The 17,238-nt window shown below is 40.4% G+C and overlaps 2 protein-coding genes across 35 annotated transcripts; both read right to left on the reverse strand.

Annotated features, from left to right (window-relative positions):
* Positions 1 to 280: 280 nt before the first annotated feature.
* LOC127531939 (uncharacterized) lies at positions 281 to 4,665 on the reverse strand. Of its 31 annotated transcripts, none has more exons than XM_051942438.1 (3): positions 3,620 to 4,665; positions 2,216 to 2,995; positions 281 to 2,127 (listed from the first exon to the last, which is right to left on the reverse strand). In XM_051942438.1, exons 1-3 carry the CDS (start codon positions 4,639 to 4,641, stop codon positions 501 to 503), a joined length of 3,429 nt encoding a protein of 1,142 aa, XP_051798398.1. In that variant the 5' UTR covers positions 4,642 to 4,665; the 3' UTR covers positions 281 to 500. The 31 variants fall into 31 exon arrangements, with proteins under 31 accessions (XP_051798398.1, XP_051798379.1, XP_051798388.1 ...); XM_051942419.1 differs by having other exon boundaries at positions 2,216 to 3,424; XM_051942428.1 differs by having other exon boundaries at positions 3,386 to 4,665.
* Positions 4,666 to 5,158: 493 nt separating this feature from the next.
* Positions 5,159 to 11,529, reverse strand: LOC110970377 (cellular repressor of E1A-stimulated genes 1). Of its 4 annotated transcripts, none has more exons than XR_002597045.2 (5): positions 11,153 to 11,525; positions 6,662 to 6,781; positions 6,471 to 6,584; positions 6,077 to 6,220; positions 5,159 to 5,819 (listed from the first exon to the last, which is right to left on the reverse strand). XR_002597045.2 is itself a non-coding variant. In XM_022220647.2 (5 exons), exons 1-4 carry the CDS (start codon positions 11,444 to 11,446, stop codon positions 6,137 to 6,139), a joined length of 612 nt encoding a protein of 203 aa, XP_022076339.1. In that variant the 5' UTR covers positions 11,447 to 11,525; the 3' UTR covers positions 5,159 to 5,819; positions 6,117 to 6,136. The 4 variants fall into 4 exon arrangements, 3 of the variants coding, with proteins under 3 accessions (XP_022076339.1, XP_022076338.1, XP_022076336.1); XM_022220647.2 differs by having other exon boundaries at positions 6,117 to 6,220; XM_022220646.2 differs by having other exon boundaries at positions 6,097 to 6,220.
* Positions 11,530 to 17,238: the final 5,709 nt, after the last annotated feature.

Below are 17,238 nucleotides of genomic sequence, written 5' to 3' on the forward strand. Positions count from 1 at the left end.
GCTGTTATTCATTTAGGACACTGGAAGCAGATGGATGAAGCTGCATCTGGATGCTTGAACTGTGGCTAGAACAATAAAGAACCTCCTCATCTTCACTCCATCATCTAGAACAATAAAGAACCTCCTCATCTTCACTCCATCATCGAGAACAATAAAGAACCTCCTCATCTTCACTCCATCATCTAGAACAATAAAGAACCTCCTCATCTTCACTCCATCATCTAGAACAATAAAGAACCTCCTCATCTTCACTCCATCATCTAGAACAATAAAGAACCTCCTCATCTTCACTCCATCATCTAGAACAATAAAGAACCTCCTCATCTTCACTCCATCATCTAGAACAATAAAGAACCTCCTCATCTTCACTCCATCATCTAGAACAATAAAGAACCTCCTCATCTTCACTCCATCATCGAGAACAATAAAGAACAATAAAGAACCTCCTCATCTTCACTCCATCATCTAGAACAATAAAGAACCTCCTCATCTTCACTCCATCATCGAGAACAATAAAGAACAATAAAGAACCTCCTCATCTTCACTCCATCATCTAGAACAATAAAGAACCTCCTCATCTTCACTCCATCATCGAGAACAATAAAGAACCTCCTCATCTTCTCTCCATCATCTAGAACAATAAAGAACCTCCTCATCTTCACTCCATCATCTAGAACAATAAAGAACCTCCTCATCTTCACTCCATCATCTAGAACACAAAAGAACCTCCTCATCTTCACTCCATCATCTAGAACAATAAAGAACCTCCTCATCTTCACTCCATCATCTAGAACAATAAAGAACCTCCTCATCTTCACTCCATCATCTAGAACAATAAAGAACCTCCTCATCTTCACTCCATCATCTAGAACAATAAAGAACCTCCTCATCTTCTCTCCATCATCTAGAACAATAAAGAACCTCCTCATCTTCACTCCATCATCTAGAACAATAAAGAACCTCCTCATCTTCACTCCATCATCTAGAACAATAAAGAACCTCCTCATCTTCACTCCATCATCTAGAACAATAAAGAACCTCCTCATCTTCACTCCATCATCTAGAACAATAAAGAACCTCCTCATCTTCACTCCATCATCGAGAACAATAAAGAACCTCCTCATCTTCACTCCATCATCTAGAACAATAAAGAACCTCCTCATCTTCACTCCATCATCTAGAACAATAAAGAACCTCCTCATCTTCACTCCATCATCTAGAACACTAAAGAACCTCCTCATCTTCACTCCATCATCGAGAACAATAAAGAACCTCCTCATCTTCACTCCATCATCGAGAACAATAAAGAACCTCCTCATCTTCACTCCATCATCTAGAACAATAAAGAACCTCCTCATCTTCTCTCCATCATCTAGAACACTAAAGAACCTCCTCATCTTCACTCCATCATCTAGAACAATAAAGAACCTCATCTTCACTCCATCATCTAGAACAATAAAGAACCTCCTCATCTTCACTCCATCATCTAGAACAATAAAGAACCTCCTCATCTTCTCTCCATCATCTAGAACAATAAAGAACCTCCTCATCTTCTCTCCATCATCTAGAACAATAAAGAACCTCCTCATCTTCACTCCATCATCTAGAACAATAAAGAACCTCCTCATCTTCACTCCATCATCTAGAACAATAAAGAACCTCCTCATCTTCACTCCATCATCTAGAACAATAAAGAACCTCCTCATCTTCACTCCATCATCTAGAACAATAAAGAACCTCCTCATCTTCACTCCATCATCTAGAACAATAAAGAACCTCCTCATCTTCACTCCATCATCTAGAACAATAAAGAACCTCCTCATCTTCACTCCATCATCTAGAACAATAAAGAACCTCCTCATCTTCACTCCATCATCTAGAACAATAAAGAACCTCCTCATCTTCTCTCCATCATCTAGAACAATAAAGAACCTCCTCATCTTCACTCCATCATCTAGAACAATAAAGAACCTCCTCATCTTCACTCCATCATCTAGAACAATAAAGAACCTCCTCATCTTCACTCCATCATCTAGAACAATAAAGAACCTCCTCATCTTCACTCCATCATCGAGAACAATAAAGAACCTCCTCATCTTCACTCCATCATCTAGAACAATAAAGAACCTCCTCATCTTCACTCCATCATCGAGAACAATAAAGAACAATAAAGAACCTCCTCATCTTCACTCCATCATCGAGAACAATAAAGAACCTCCTCATCTTCACTCCATCATCGAGAACACTAAAGAACCTCCTCATCTTCACTCCATCATCTAGAACAATAAAGAACCTCCTCATCTTCACTCCATCATCTAGAACAATAAAGAACCTCCTCATCTTCACTCCATCATCTAGAACAATAAAGAACCTCCTCATCTTCACTCCATCATCTAGAACAATAAAGAACCTCCTCATCTTCACTCCATCATCTAGAACACTAAAGAACCTCCTCATCTTCACTCCATCATCTAGAACACTAAAGAACCTCCTCATCTTCACTCCATCATCTAGAACAATAAAGAACCTCCTCATCTTCACTCCATCATCGAGAACAATAAAGAACCTCCTCATCTTCACTCCATCATCTAGAACAATAAAGAACCTCCTCATCTTCACTCCATCATCTAGAACACTAAAGAACCTCCTCATCTTCACTCCATCATCTAGAACACTAAAGAACCTCCTCATCTTCACTCCATCATCGAGAACAATAAAGAACCTCCTCATCTTCACTCCATCATCTAGAACAATAAAGAACCTCCTCATCTTCACTCCATCATCGAGAACAATAAAGAACCTCCTCATCTTCACTCCATCATCTAGAACAATAAAGAACCTCCTCATCTTCACTCCATCATCTAGAACAATAAAGAACCTCCTCATCTTCACTCCATCATCTAGAACAATAAAGAACCTCCTCATCTTCACTCCATCATCTAGAACAATAAAGAACCTCCTCATCTTCTCTCCATCATCTAGAACAATAAAGAACCTCCTCATCTTCACTCCATCATCGAGAACAATAAAGAACCTCCTCATCTTCACTCCATCATCGAGAACAATAAAGAACCTCCTCATCTTCACTCCATCATCTAGAACACTAAAGAACCTCCTCATCTTCACTCCATCATCTAGAACAATAAAGAACCTCCTCATCTTCACTCCATCATCTAGAACAATAAAGAACCTCCTCATCTTCACTCCATCATCTAGAACAATAAAGAACCTCCTCATCTTCACTCCATCATCTAGAACAATAAAGAACCTCCTCATCTTCACTCCATCATCTAGAACAATAAAGAACCTCCTCATCTTCACTCCATCATCTAGAACAATAAAGAACCTCCTCATCTTCACTCCATCATCTAGAACAATAAAGAACCTCCTCATCTTCTCTCCATCATCTAGAACAATAAAGAACCTCCTCATCTTCACTCCATCATCTAGAACAATAAAGAACCTCCTCATCTTCACTCCATCATCTAGAACAATAAAGAACCTCCTCATCTTCACTCCATCATCTAGAACAATAAAGAACCTCCTCATCTTCACTCCATCATCTAGAACACTAAAGAACCTCCTCATCTTCACTCCATCATCTAGAACAATAAAGAACCTCCTCATCTTCTCTCCATCATCTAGAACAATAAAGAACCTCCTCATCTTCACTCCATCATCTAGAACAATAAAGAACCTCCTCATCTTCACTCCATCATCTAGAACAATAAAGAACCTCCTCATCTTCACTCCATCATCTAGAACAATAAAGAACCTCCTCATCTTCACTCCATCATCTAGAACAATAAAGAACCTCCTCATCTTCACTCCATCATCTAGAACAATAAAGAACCTCCTCATCTTCACTCCATCATCTAGAACAATAAAGAACCTCCTCATCTTCACTCCATCATCTAGAACAATAAAGAACCTCCTCATCTTCACTCCATCATCTAGAACACTAAAGAACCTCCTCATCTTCTCTCCATCATCTAGAACAATAAAGAACCTCCTCATCTTCTCTCCATCATCTAGAACAATAAAGAACCTCCTCATCTTCTCTCCATCATCTAGAACAATAAAGAACCTCCTCATCTTCACTCCATCATCTAGAACAATAAAGAACCTCCTCATCTTCTCTCCATCATCTAGAACAATAAAGAACCTCCTCATCTTCACTCCATCATCTAGAACAATAAAGAACCTCCTCATCTTCTCTCCATCATCTAGAACAATAAAGAACCTCCTCATCTTCACTCCATCATCTAGAACAATAAAGAACCTCCTCATCTTCACTCCATCATCTAGAACACTAAAGAACCTCCTCATCTTCTCTCCATCATCTAGAACACTAAAGAACCTCCTCATCTTCACTCCATCATCTAGAACAATAAAGAACCTCCTCATCTTCACTCCATCATCTAGAACACTAAAGAACCTCCTCATCTTCTCTCCATCATCTAGAACAATAAAGAACCTCCTCATCTTCACTCCATCATCTAGAACACTAAAGAACCTCCTCATCTTCTCTCCATCATCTAGAACAATAAAGAACCTCCTCATCTTCACTCCATCATCTAGAACAATAAAGAACCTCCTCATCTTCACTCCATCATCTAGAACAATAAAGAACCTCCTCATCTTCACTCCATCATCTAGAACAATAAAGAACTCCTCATCTTCACTCCATCATCTAGAACAATAAAGAACCTCCTCATCTTCACTCCATCATCTAGAACAATAAAGAACCTCCTCATCTTCTCTCCATCATCTAGAACACTAAAGAACCTCCTCATCTTCACTCCATCATCTAGAACAATAAAGAACCTCCTCATCTTCACTCCATCATCTAGAACAATAAAGAACCTCCTCATCTTCACTCCATCATCTAGAACAATAAAGAACCTCCTCATCTTCTCTCCATCTAGAACAATAAAGAACCTCCTCATCTTCACTCCATCATCTAGAACAATAAAGAACCTCCTCATCTTCACTCCATCATCTAGAACAATAAAGAACCTCCTCATCTTCACTCCATCATCTAGAACACTAAAGAACCTCCTCACCAGACCGACCAAGGGGATCTGAATTATTACTTATTATTTTGTTCCACAGACGTTCACACTCTTAGAAACAATAAAAACTGAATCCAAACGTCTCATTTTAAACTCAAACCTTTATTTATACAAACAACAATCATGTTTAACAGCAAACTTTGGTTCTAGCAGCATCCAGATCTAAAGGATGACTGAAGCCCCGCCCTCAAACAAGGAAATACTACAAGCCCCGCCCGCATCATACACTAGCCCCGCCCCCAACAAGCTCGTTTTTAAGCATATGTCAAAATAAGAGTAGTTTCTTGTGCGTTTCATTTGTTATAAAGTCGGTTTTCTGCAGCAACACAACTAAAAGTAAAGGTTTCATATTGAAATAAAAGCCTCTGACGAAGTTATTAAAAATAAACGAGAATAAAAACTGTTTTATAAAAATCACAATAATGCAGAGAAAACAAAATGACTTCAAAGCTTTCCTCTGGATTGATTCAACGGTTTCTACTGGTTTAATGATGGATCTAAATGTTCTGATTTATGTCTAAACAACAAAAACAATTTCACACATTTAATGCAGATTTATTCACTTTAAAGGCTGAATTTAAATGTTTTAATTCAAATTAAAGCCTAAAAACACTGAAATGAACAACTTAAATGAGAGGATTTTTAATTTAAAGTAGAATTCAAGGTTCTGAATGAATAAAGTGATAAAGCTCATAATAGGATAAATCTGCAGTCATTTCGTCTCATGATTCTGAAGGCACTTATCTGGAAAAGATAAAAAAAAGAAAGATTTATCAAAAATAAATCACAATGACATCATAAATTTAAAATAAAACCTGGTGTTGACGAAATGTGGATTCATATTTAAAAACCCTCCTTAAAAAGTCTATAAAAACTTCAGATTTTCCACTAAAATGGGAGAACTTCAGAAAATCTGAAGTTTGCTGGTTTTTCAGGGTCTTCTTAAAGTGACATTGTTCTTTTAAATCAACATGGCCACCCCCTGAGGACTACAAACACACCTGTAGGACTACAAACACACCCGTAGGACTACAAACACACCCATAGGACTACAACTCCCATCAGTGGTGTTTGAACGGCGTGGCCTGGAAGTATTCCTCTGGAGAGACGGTCTTCACTCCACCGAAGTAATCCAGAACCCACACCTGGAAGGAGAAGGAGACAGGTGAGCTGCTGCGATCTGATTGGCTGAGAGACGGAAATGTTTAATACCTGAAATACCCCGAGAAGTACACAGAGCATGGTTGTACTAGTAGTACTATTCATAGTACTGATGGTAGTACTACAACAGTACCGATGATTGTATCAGTAGTACTATTCACAGTACTAATAGTATTAATACTAGTACTATTCATAGTACTGTTTGAAGTACTATTTGCAGTACTTTAGTAGTACCTGTGTGATGTTGAACTTGGCGAAGAACCAGTTGTGGTCCGTTGGCCAGTCGATCATCTCCGGATGTCGAACAAACAAAGATTTCCTTGCAAACTCCTCCTCCGTCCCGTTTACCTGAAGACACAGAGAAGTCGTGTGATTGGTCAGATTAGAACACCTGGACTAACAGGTGAGAACAGGTGAGTGTGTACCTGCAGCACAGATCCAGACAGGATGATGTGAGCACAGAGAGGACTCTGAGGGTCGAAGCCCTGCTGTCTGCAGTAATCAGTCTGAGCCAGAGACATGGACAGAGACGCCTGGGGGTTCACCTGGAGGGGACAGGTAAGACACCGGAGAGGACAGGTAAGACATGTAGGGGAGGCATAGCTCAGTGGGTAGAGTGGCCGTCTCGCAACCGGAGGCTCTCAAGTAAGGCACTTGAGAGGACAGGTAAGACACCTGACAGGTAGATTAAATCTTAAATGAACCATTTGGTTTCATTTTTATTATTTTCATTCAAACTTCTGAAATTTTCTGAATCTCTGGACGTTAAAAAGTATAAAAGTTGATATCTGATATTATCGGCCTGATATCGGCATTAAATGTAATATCGGTCGATATCGTTCTCATTTTTCTGCCTATCATGAAATCAGATAAAATAACGTGTGGATTTACCGGTGCACAGTGATGACATCATCAAACTCCGTCGTGAAGCCTGTAAACAAGTTTGGATCCAATATAGAGACATGCTGTAGTATTCACTTGTTGTCATGGTTACAGTGAAGCTGTGCTGCTATCTGGCAGTGATAGACGTCTTTAACCAATCCATAGATCCAGACTATAAGAAACATCACTGATAAAATCTGATCACCTGATGCTTGAGGCATTTCTGACCTTCTCTGGAAAGTTCATCCCAATCTGTTGGTCTGTTTTAGAGGACTGCTGCTGATGGACGGACGCTGGTCATCCCAGGACTCCAGCATGTTCCTTGGCTGAATAATAAATGTGTGGCTAGAAGTTAAACAGCTCTTTGGCTTCTGCTGCTTTGGACCATGTGATCCTAAAAACCCACGAAGATAATAAAGGAAGGAAGAAAGACCCATGGACCGTCCAATAATTACTGTTCATTAATAATTATTTATTAGTAGAGGTGCTGTCCTCTGAAACCTGCAGCTGGTTTCCAGGAGCTTCTTCCACCACTGAGGTTTGTTGTAGAGCATGGAGATATGAGATCCCAGAATCAGCCACAAGAGGGAGACTCTGACAGAACAACAGCTGAATAAGGGAACATTGTGATGTTATAACCTGTGATTTAGGATCAAGTTATGCCATAACCCAATGAATGAGTTTGAACTAACCAAGTGTCTATTCTTACATTCCTTAATGTTGAAACAGTGTAAAAATCAGAAGAGTGACTCACTGTAAAAAGTGATGGTTTGATTATTTTTGAAAGGTTGTCATGATAATCTTTGTTTTAAGAAGTAACCAGGTCAGAACAGCAGCTCACTGTGGAAAGTGTTCTTGGTTACCATAGAAACTGATGTGTTTGATAGATTTGACTAAAAAGGGGAACTTATGCTTTATGAAATGGGAATGCTTTTAAGAGTTTTGATAAATGTTAAAATAAGAGGTTTTAAACAGGTAAAGAGGTGAGAAGTCAGGAGTTAAGTGAACCAGGGTCAAATGTTCACCGTAAAGATTAAACTCAGAATAGATTGGGTTTTTTTAATAAGTCTGTACACATTGTCCAAAAGATTGCACAATGGGATGCCAGCGACAGTTAGAGGCTGACATCTGTTTCTCTATTTCCTGATCAGAGGCCTGCTCTGAGCTGCAGACAGGAGAGATCGGGGGGGCAGATAGTTTCAGTTCCTTAAAAGTGGAGGTGTCCATGTGGTCGGTGCATGGTACACGTGTGTGAGGGGGGAGGGGGTAGAGATGAAGCTCAAATTAATTTAGTATGAGTCATTGCTGTGTTAATTAAGGGTGCAGTCATTGCTTATGCAAAAGGTTCAGTTCACTATAAATTACATCTGATCCAGACGCTAGTTGGGGGTCGTTGGGTGGAAGTCGCTCGATGCAAACCAGGGTAGAAATGCCCTGAGCTAAGGGGATTTTATCACGTAACTCGGACGGAGGATTCAACATGATCTGCAAAGGAATAACTGTTCTGATGGAATTATGGACCAAAGTACTGCTTATTCTGCATTGAGGATTACTGAACTGTGATCTGGATTTAACACTGACTGAAGGAACATTACTGGACTCTATTATTTCCAAAGGAACAACACCAGAATGGATTAACAAAGTTTTTATTGGCTCAAACAACTAAATTGGATACCTGCAGATCTAAATCTGGTCCGGACCCCCGTCCACTTCCCCCTGGACCCCGGCGGCTCTCAAAGGCTTGTCGGGTCTCAGGTGAGCAGTCGACTATGTCCAAGCCGGCTGCTCTGTCTCCAAATTATGTACTCTGGGTGATTATTACTTCTCTCTTATGAAAGCATAGTTCTACTTACGAGTCATGCTGAGCCACTGAAATAATTTTAATGTTTGATTGTTGTGATTTAAGAGCTCATGCTGCCCCTGCTGAAATATTATAATAAACATTTTTCCTGCAGCTAAAGTTAACAGATTGGAAATTCACTTTATGCCCATCATAATCACTAATTATTTATATTTCTCTGGTGGTAGAAAGTCAGGTTATTGTGTGCATTACATCTAAAAAAGGTTCTGAGAGGTGACTCGTCTTTGGGGCCGTGGGTGACATAATTACAAACTTATCCTTGGGTTTTTTTCCTAACCTCTAAACTTTAACCTAACAACTTACCAAGAGCCAAACCCATAAGAGGAAAAGCTGCCGTTAACAGACGTCACTGGTAGTTAATTTAACCATTCGAAAGTGGCTACTCAGTTAAATTATCAGAGGGAGCAGGATTTTACAGGTTCCAATATCAGACCGGTTTAGAACACGCGTGTGCTCGTTCATTACAGAGGAATTGAACACCTGGACATCAGAACACTGAACACTACCTCAACATCTGGAGAAGAAGTAACGATGTCAGAGAAGAGCAGCTGTCTGCAGTAACCAGGATTTATTATTTTATGACCAACTTTCCAGTTCTTACAACACTTTAATGTTTGTTATTTAGACTGAACTACAGTTTGCTTTATGAACTACATTTATTTATTATTTTGCTTTGTAGCTGTTTATTTTGTTGTATTTCAGAATAAATGGTAAACATGTTAAAAGATGAATTAATGAACTTTACTGATGAGTGAACACACATCAGCTCCATGCTGTAGTCAGATGGAGAACTAGCGCCACCTACTGACCTCTGTTAGTATCATTACTGTCATCAGTAGTCTGAGTCTGTTTATTACGAGTTAGACAGATTATACCCAAATATAAACTAAACCGTTCAGGTTTAGGATCATTGTTCAGTGTTTCAGACCAACACCACGTCTGCACTTATTTCTAACCCCACATCAGTGATCCTGTTTTTAACTCAGTCTGAACTTTATTCTGTCCAGAGAAGTTCGTCCTCAATAAAAACTGAACTTTATCTGCAGCTTTTAAAGTTTAATAAAAACTGAACTTTATCTGCAGCTTTTTAAAGTTTAATAAAAACTGAACTTTATCTGCAGCTTTTAAAGTTTAATAAAAACTGAACTTTATCTGCAGCTTTTTAAAGTTTAATAAAAACTGAACTTTATCTGCAGCTTTTTAAAGTTTAATAAAAACTGAACTTTATCTGCAGCTTTTAAAGTTTAATAAAAACTGAACTTTATCTGCAGCTTTTTAAAGTTTAATAAAAACTGAACTTTATCTGCAGCTTTTAAAGTTTAATAAAAACTGAACTTTATCTGCAGCTTTTTAAAGTTTAATAAAAACTGAACTTGATCTGCAGCTTTTTAAAGTTTAATAAAAACTGAACTTGATCTGCAGTTTTATAAAGTTTAATAAAAACTGAACTTGATCTGCAGCTTTTAAAGTTTAATAAAAACTGAACTTTTAGCCTTTTACAGGTTTCACTGCCTCAGTAATGAACCTGAACTCTGCTACTGTTCTGCAGCTTAAAGCGTTTTCACAGATAGACTCTTATCTGCAGCAGACCCTCACATGACACAAACTGCTGAGTCACTGTCAGCACAAACTGCTGAGTCATGCTACAGCTAAACACAAACTGAAGAGTGGAGTTTTATCGACAGACTCTGGAACATTTAAAGCACAAAACAACAAAATGACACAAAACGACAAAAATAAGACACAAAACTCATCGTTGGTTCTTGAAGATGTTCCACCTCTGATCCAAGGTGGAACATCTTAAGAAGCTACAAGTCAATCCACGTATATATCCTACACATATTTATAAATAAATGAGTTTAAAATATATTCTACAAAACCCATCTATATGTATAAATACACAAATGAGTTTAAAGTGTAAATATTTTAGAAAGAACAGAAGTTAACAGAATATTTACACTTTAAATTCATATTTATGTATATTTATGTACATAAAAATGCGTTTAAAGTGTAAACATTACTAGTATTTACACTTTAAACTAATTTAAATGTATATTTATGCATATTTCTGCATATAAACGAGCTTAAATACGGTATAAACCAGAGTCTAAGGGCTTCTCTGTGGAGGTTCTGACCCACCGCCAGTCGCTACTGAACAGGTTTCTGGACTCACCTGCAGGTCCTGGACCGACACCTCCATCCGGGTCAGGTACAGGTAGGGCACCCCGGAGCTGGTCCCCGGAGGACCGTCGCTGACCGAGAAGACGTTGGAGAAGGGCTGACCGACCACCGGCGGGTGGGTGGACACGGTGGCCATGGAGGCCCAGTCACAGCGGTGGGCGACGAACCGGGCCATCCGGGCCACCTGGTCGTGAGGAGGGATCCGGAACCGGGAGGAGGACGCGGGCAGGACGGCCAGGGAGAGGCCGAGGAGGAGCAGGACGGCAGGCCGCAGGAGAGCACTCATGGTCGGCTACACGTCCGGAGGACAGTCGGTGTCTGGACCCGGAGGTCTGCTTCTTCTGCTGAGGAGGCTGCATTCTGGTCTGGTGGAGGACACAGCGCCCCCAGGTGGAGCGGCCGGTCAGAAAACTGCAGCTCATATCAAGTATTTTTTTTATTATAAAATAAGGGTTTATTTTTGTTTAAATGTTTATTTATTACAGTTTAAAGATTATTTATTATAGTTTACTGGTTATTTATTGTAGTTTGAAGCAGGAGTTCCCAAACCTTTCAGCCCGACCCCCAAAATAACGGTTCCTGAGCCTGGTGACCCACACGGTCCTCCTCGGTGACTGAAACCCAACAAAACGTGCACACGACACACACCGATAGCTGTAAATAAACACAGAAGAAGGAAGAGAACAGCCTGACCACCATGAAATGATTTTACATCTAACGGTTTACTCCATGATGACAGCAGAACATGTCAGAGTCATCTCAGGCATATGGGTTCTGTAAAGCGTCTTGAGACGATTTGACTGTAATTGACGCTATATAAATAAAATAAAATTGAATTGAATCTCCATGGAGTTCATCAGAGAACACTGCTGCTGTCATGTGCAAACGTACTGATTTCTACCCTTTAACTTCCATGGAAGCAGTCAGAGTAACAGCCATAAGCTGTGGCACTGAGGAAACGTAACATGGTTGAGGTGAAAATGTCCGTTTTGGTCATAACTCTGTTCCTGTGAGGCTCAGTCTCTGCTGAGGAGATGGATGTGGAGCACAGTCAGTCTGTTCTGGGTTTAATTCTGGAGACCTCATCCTCCACGTTCAGACACCAGCTGTATTTATCTTTAACCCTCCTGTTGCCTTCATTTACCAAAAAATATTGTTTCCTTGTCTGGAAAAAAATCCAAAAATTCAGCAAAAAAAATCCACAAATCTCTGAAAATTTGCAAAACCTTCAGGAAGAAAATTACAGTAATTCCTTAAAAGTTTTATTTAAAAAAACAAATTTAGCAAGAAAATGCTTGTAAATGTTTTTTTTTTTAATGAGCAAAAATCTTCCAAAAATCCTAAACATATCTAAAGTGATTCCATATTTATCAGTAAAACTCGCTCTTCTTGCTTGTTGTGTGAATGAGTTCCTCCCTTAAGCTGCGGTCAATTTTCCCCTGAAATTTCTACTGAAGATGTACAGAAAGTAAATTGAATGCTGTTCTTGAACTGTTTGGAGTACAGGCATGGCTGGGGTCTCCTTTGAAAGCTGACAACCTGCATTGTCACCCAGTGCAGTCAAAATTACTCTAGGTTCTACTGACACAGAGTTATTTATGTTGGAACACACTGAATTAGGAGGAATTTTATTCTCGCCTAAATTTTTTCCCTAATAAAACACCTGAAAATCAGTGTGGCAGCACTGTGAGAGCTTGAAACACAACAAGGCAACAGCTTGGGGTCTTACATAGTTCAGGACAAAATTTCAGAGCAAAACTACAAGAAATGAGTGTTTCACACGTTTTTGTACTAATATGCCCAATTATGTCAATTTTGGACACCCTATGTACACCCTGTGAAAAAATGGTATATAGTCGTTTATTAGCGTTTTTTCACACTATTTTCATTCCAAAAACTCATAAAGAACTAAAAAAAATCACTTCAGATAAGCTTCAGTGTGGATCTTGATCTGAATCAGAGGCTCAGACGGAGACAGAGAAAAGCTGCAGCAGGAGAGCCGGAGGTGTGAAAAGTCACACAGCGCCGCTAAAGCCCGCCTCTCGGCTATTCAGCAAGCTCATTGGCTATCAGCCCTGTCAGTCAAACGTTTCCTCCGGCGTCATTTTGCTCTGAATTTAGTGGAGAGATGAGACTCACCAGATCCATCCATAGATATATACAAACGCTAGATGTCTCAAGGCGAAGTCGGCGGCGGCGTCACTTGGCGGCCATCTTAGGACAGGGGACTGCTCTGGCGCACTGTACTGTAGTCAATGGTAAGGTGGATGATTTCCTCACTTTAACACTCACAACTCGCTCAATTCTTGATTGATTTACAAACGGTTTAGTTTATTACAAGCCTTATTAACGTGGCTATGATTCGGGCTCAATTCCGAAATCGCAGCTTTTCGTTTTGAAAAATGCGGCATAGTTGTGTGTCTTTTCTGCCTGGCTACTCACATTGAAGATGGTGTTACTCACAATCTGATTTTCAATTATTAGGTTTTCCTGAGACCAACGTTTTTTGAGAACCTAATCTTTAGGCGAAATTACATTCTTTGTGGTTGTGGTTGTATTTATTTGCTTGTTAAGAGACTTTGATTGAGACCTCAGACTTATTGTTTGTATACATCTATGCCTGGATTAGTTAGCCTGCAGCCGAAATGCATTGTGGGTAACGTAGGCACCAGGTTCATGAAAAGAAAAGACAACATCTGTTTGTTGTGCATTGATTTTGGTTGAGCTTTGTTTTTATCTGTGCATTAGAAAGCTGATAGTAATAAAAAAGTGCAATGCTAAATATTAAAATTACATTTACATCCATTTATGCTGAAAAAAGCTGATATCTGTGTTCATTATTATATGAATTCAATGGTTTTAATTATTCTTATGAAAGCAGTAAAACAAGTACATCTCTGACGTTTATAACAAACCAAGCTGTTGTAAAATCGGTTGAAAATTGAGCAATCTACAGTGATTTTAAAATCCATGCTCCATTGACTTTAATGTTATGAGTGATCGAGCAGCCCTGTCCCAAGATGGCCGCCATGTGGCGACGTCGCTCCCCATAGGCTGACAGCGCTCATGAGCCATCCAGTGTTTGTATATATCTATGGATCCATCGGTCTGGGCAACGGCTGGCTGTTTAGGCTTCGGAGGCAGCGATGAGTCACTTGATTGGCTGAAACGCGGCTGGGATCGAAAGCAGAGGCTTCAGTCGCCATTTTCTGACCGAGATCGTGTGGATTACAGAAAGCTTCATAAAATTATGGATAAAAATGCAGTGAATTATGGAACGCGCAGCTCCACCGTGCGCCACGTGGACGCGCACGGAGCCGAGCTATTTGTGGATTATTTACTTATTTCTAGACATGTTTTGAACAAAATATGATACTTGCTAGTATTGTCTGGATGACTACTCTTGGATTATGGCCGGTTTTTGTGGATTATTTTCATCGTTGACCGGTAAAAGACCATCGAAACGTAAGTTATGCCCTTCATGTGTCCCTTTAAACTTTTGTTGTTTGTTTTAGAAATGTGTTTATATTACCCGCTGTGGTAATCACATCTGAAAGTGGTTTATACCGGCGGATTCATGAGACTCTAAGCTTTCCATGGATGTATAGTGTTTCTATCGTCCCGTTTAAAGCTAAAAATGCTTTTGCCGTTAAACTTCAGCCGGCCATTTTCGGCCCGAATACGGGCCCGTGAAGCTTAAGGGGCAGCAGAACCGAAAAAGTCCAGAACTCATTTCCAGACAGAGAAACACAGTTCAGATCATTACCGTTCATTAGGGAAGCACTAAAGGACTCGGCGTGTTCCCATGAGTACACAACATCACTGAGCTTGTAGGGGCTCCTGTTCATTTACAGACACACTGACAGCAGGACATCAAAGCGGCTGCTGGACGTCTTCAACCCAGAAGCATTTTGGAGCTTTATCCTGATGTGATCGGAGGGTTTGGTCCCTTAGGGGGTCTCTGGGCGATGCGTTTGAGGAAAAGCATCATTCAACGAGCTGTCAGATAAACCAACAGCTTCACAAATGTCACAAAGCACCATTGATGACAGCATAACATTCACGTGCACACTGGTTCCCAACCTGAGCTCCACGCCTCCCCAGGGGGCGCCAGAGATCTGAGGGGGGCCCGAAGCTTTGTCTGCTCAGAGGGCATTATAAAAATAGATTCTTACATTCTGAATAAAAAATAAAATAAAATCAGAGGAACAGACGTACTGTGTCATCACAAGTCTACATATAAAACATTTCTAAAACACATTCATTTGGTCTTTCTTCAAAAAATTCTTCCCACACCTCGGCATCGTCTCTCCACGCTTTCTTCAGGTTGGCTCGCTCAGTTAGAAAGCTCCTGACTGAAACACTGTCACGCCAGCTGCTCTTCAGAAAGGCTCAGTTGTGCTGTCTGCACCTTAAAATAGAGTTTACAGCGCTTCATACGGGAAAGCCAGGAAGCCGGATAATGCAGCAGGATAATGCACGGCCCCATGTCGCAGGATCTGTACACAACTGTTGGAAGCTGAAAACGTCCCAGTTCTTGCATGGCCAGCAGACTCACCGGACATGTCACCCACTGAGCATGTCTGGGATGCTCTGGATTGGCGTATACGACAGTGTGTACCAGTTCCCGCCAATATCCAGCAACTTCACACAGAGATTGAAGAGGAATGGACCCCCCCATAAAACCAAACTGCACCTTTCAGAGTGTCCTTTTATTGTGGGCAGTCTAAGGCACACCTGTGCACTAATCATGGTGTCTAATCAGCATCTTGATATGGCACACCTGTGAGGTGGGATGGATTATCTCAGCAAAGAATGGAATGATTGACAGGTCCTATGGAGGAGGCAGCAGAGACTCTGTTCTCCTGTTTTTATTTAATTCTGATATAATAACTGTTGGTTTATTTATCGGTGGAGCAGCAGAACCTTTTCCACAAACAGTTTTTCTGCCTGTTGGCTTGTTTTAACCAGTTTTCTACCTTCGACTGATTCTACCAGCAGACACTGAAAGGACTCTGATGAGAAGTGTATGTCTGCAGCCGGATGCTGCACGAATACGACCTGCATGAATACGACCTGCATGAATACGGCCCTACACTTCCGGTAAGTTTAGAGCACTTTTTAAAGAGAGCGCCACTTACCGGAGGCTGCATGAATACGCCCACACGAATACGGCCCTACCGCAATTTACATTTTAAATTAGTGATTTCACTCAAAATATACTTACAACACAAAAGGATTATTCAAGGAGAATTCCCCGTTCAAAGGGCCGTATTCATGCGGGGATTATTCGTGCGGGTCGTATTCGTGGGGAATTCTCCTTGAATAATCCTTTTGTGTTGTAAGTATATTCTGAATGAAATCGCCAATGTAAAACGTAAATTGCGGTAGGGCCGTATAGACCTTTTTCCGAAACGTCATCATCGAATGTCACCGCCGGTCACTGCCCCTAGCAACGCGATTCCGCCATTTTAAGAGGGGTATGCTTTGCCTTGACGACCAGTACTTTCCCACTTTTCCCACCCGATTTTAACGACCAAAAGCAGATATGCCCAAAACCTGCGCTGTTTTTGGCTGTAGTTCTCAGTCATGGAGCAACAAGAACATTTCCTTTTTCAGAATTCCGACTGGAAAGGGCCAGAAAAGGACTTTATGGCTCAAAGCATTGAAGCGGATTAACAATGATGGAACCACATGGAGCCCACAGTCAAAATGGTCCTATGTTTGCAGTCAGCATTTCGTCAATGGTATGTTGTGTTTCATGAAACTATTACCCCTTAACTGATTTTCTGAAATTATTAATTAATAAGCTTAACCCGTTGCGCTTCAGTGTCCCGCCCGCGGTACACTTTGAAATCTGCATAAGCAATTTGCTAAATGTCTGAAACTGCAAACGCGATTATACAAACACTATACGCCGATGGAAAGCTTAGATTCTCATGAATCCGCCGGTATAAACCACTTTCAGATGTGATTACCACAGCGGGTGATATAACCACATTTGTCCGACAAACAACGAATATCCATCCATCCGTTCTCTGTACACGGCTTTAACATACACAGCGCGACTCACATTTC

Source organism: Acanthochromis polyacanthus, chromosome 22 (genome assembly GCF_021347895.1).
Source record: "Acanthochromis polyacanthus isolate Apoly-LR-REF ecotype Palm Island chromosome 22, KAUST_Apoly_ChrSc, whole genome shotgun sequence".
Lineage (NCBI taxonomy): Eukaryota > Metazoa > Chordata > Actinopteri > Pomacentridae > Acanthochromis > Acanthochromis polyacanthus.

Bases quoted from the DNA above. Each gene is read 5' to 3' on its own strand.
- LOC110970377 (XM_022220644.2), bottom strand. From the start codon at position 11,446: ATGAGTGCTCTCCTGCGGCCTGCCGTCCTGCTCCTCCTCGGCCTCTCC. The intron at 6,782-11,152 runs GTGAGTCCAGAA...TGTCCCCTCCAG, and splicing joins TGTCGGTCCAGGACCTGCAG to GTGAACCCCCAGGCGTCTCT. The intron at 6,585-6,661 runs GTACACACTCAC...CTGTGTCTTCAG, and splicing joins TGTCTGGATCTGTGCTGCAG to GTAAACGGGACGGAGGAGGA.
- LOC127531939 (XM_051942411.1), bottom strand. From the start codon at position 4,641: ATGAGGAGGTTCTTTATTGTTCTAGATGATGGAGTGAAGATGAGGAGG. The intron at 2,128-2,215 runs GTTCTTTATTGT...GAAGATGAGGAG, and splicing joins GATGGAGTGAAGATGAGGAG to GTTCTTTATTGTTCTAGATG.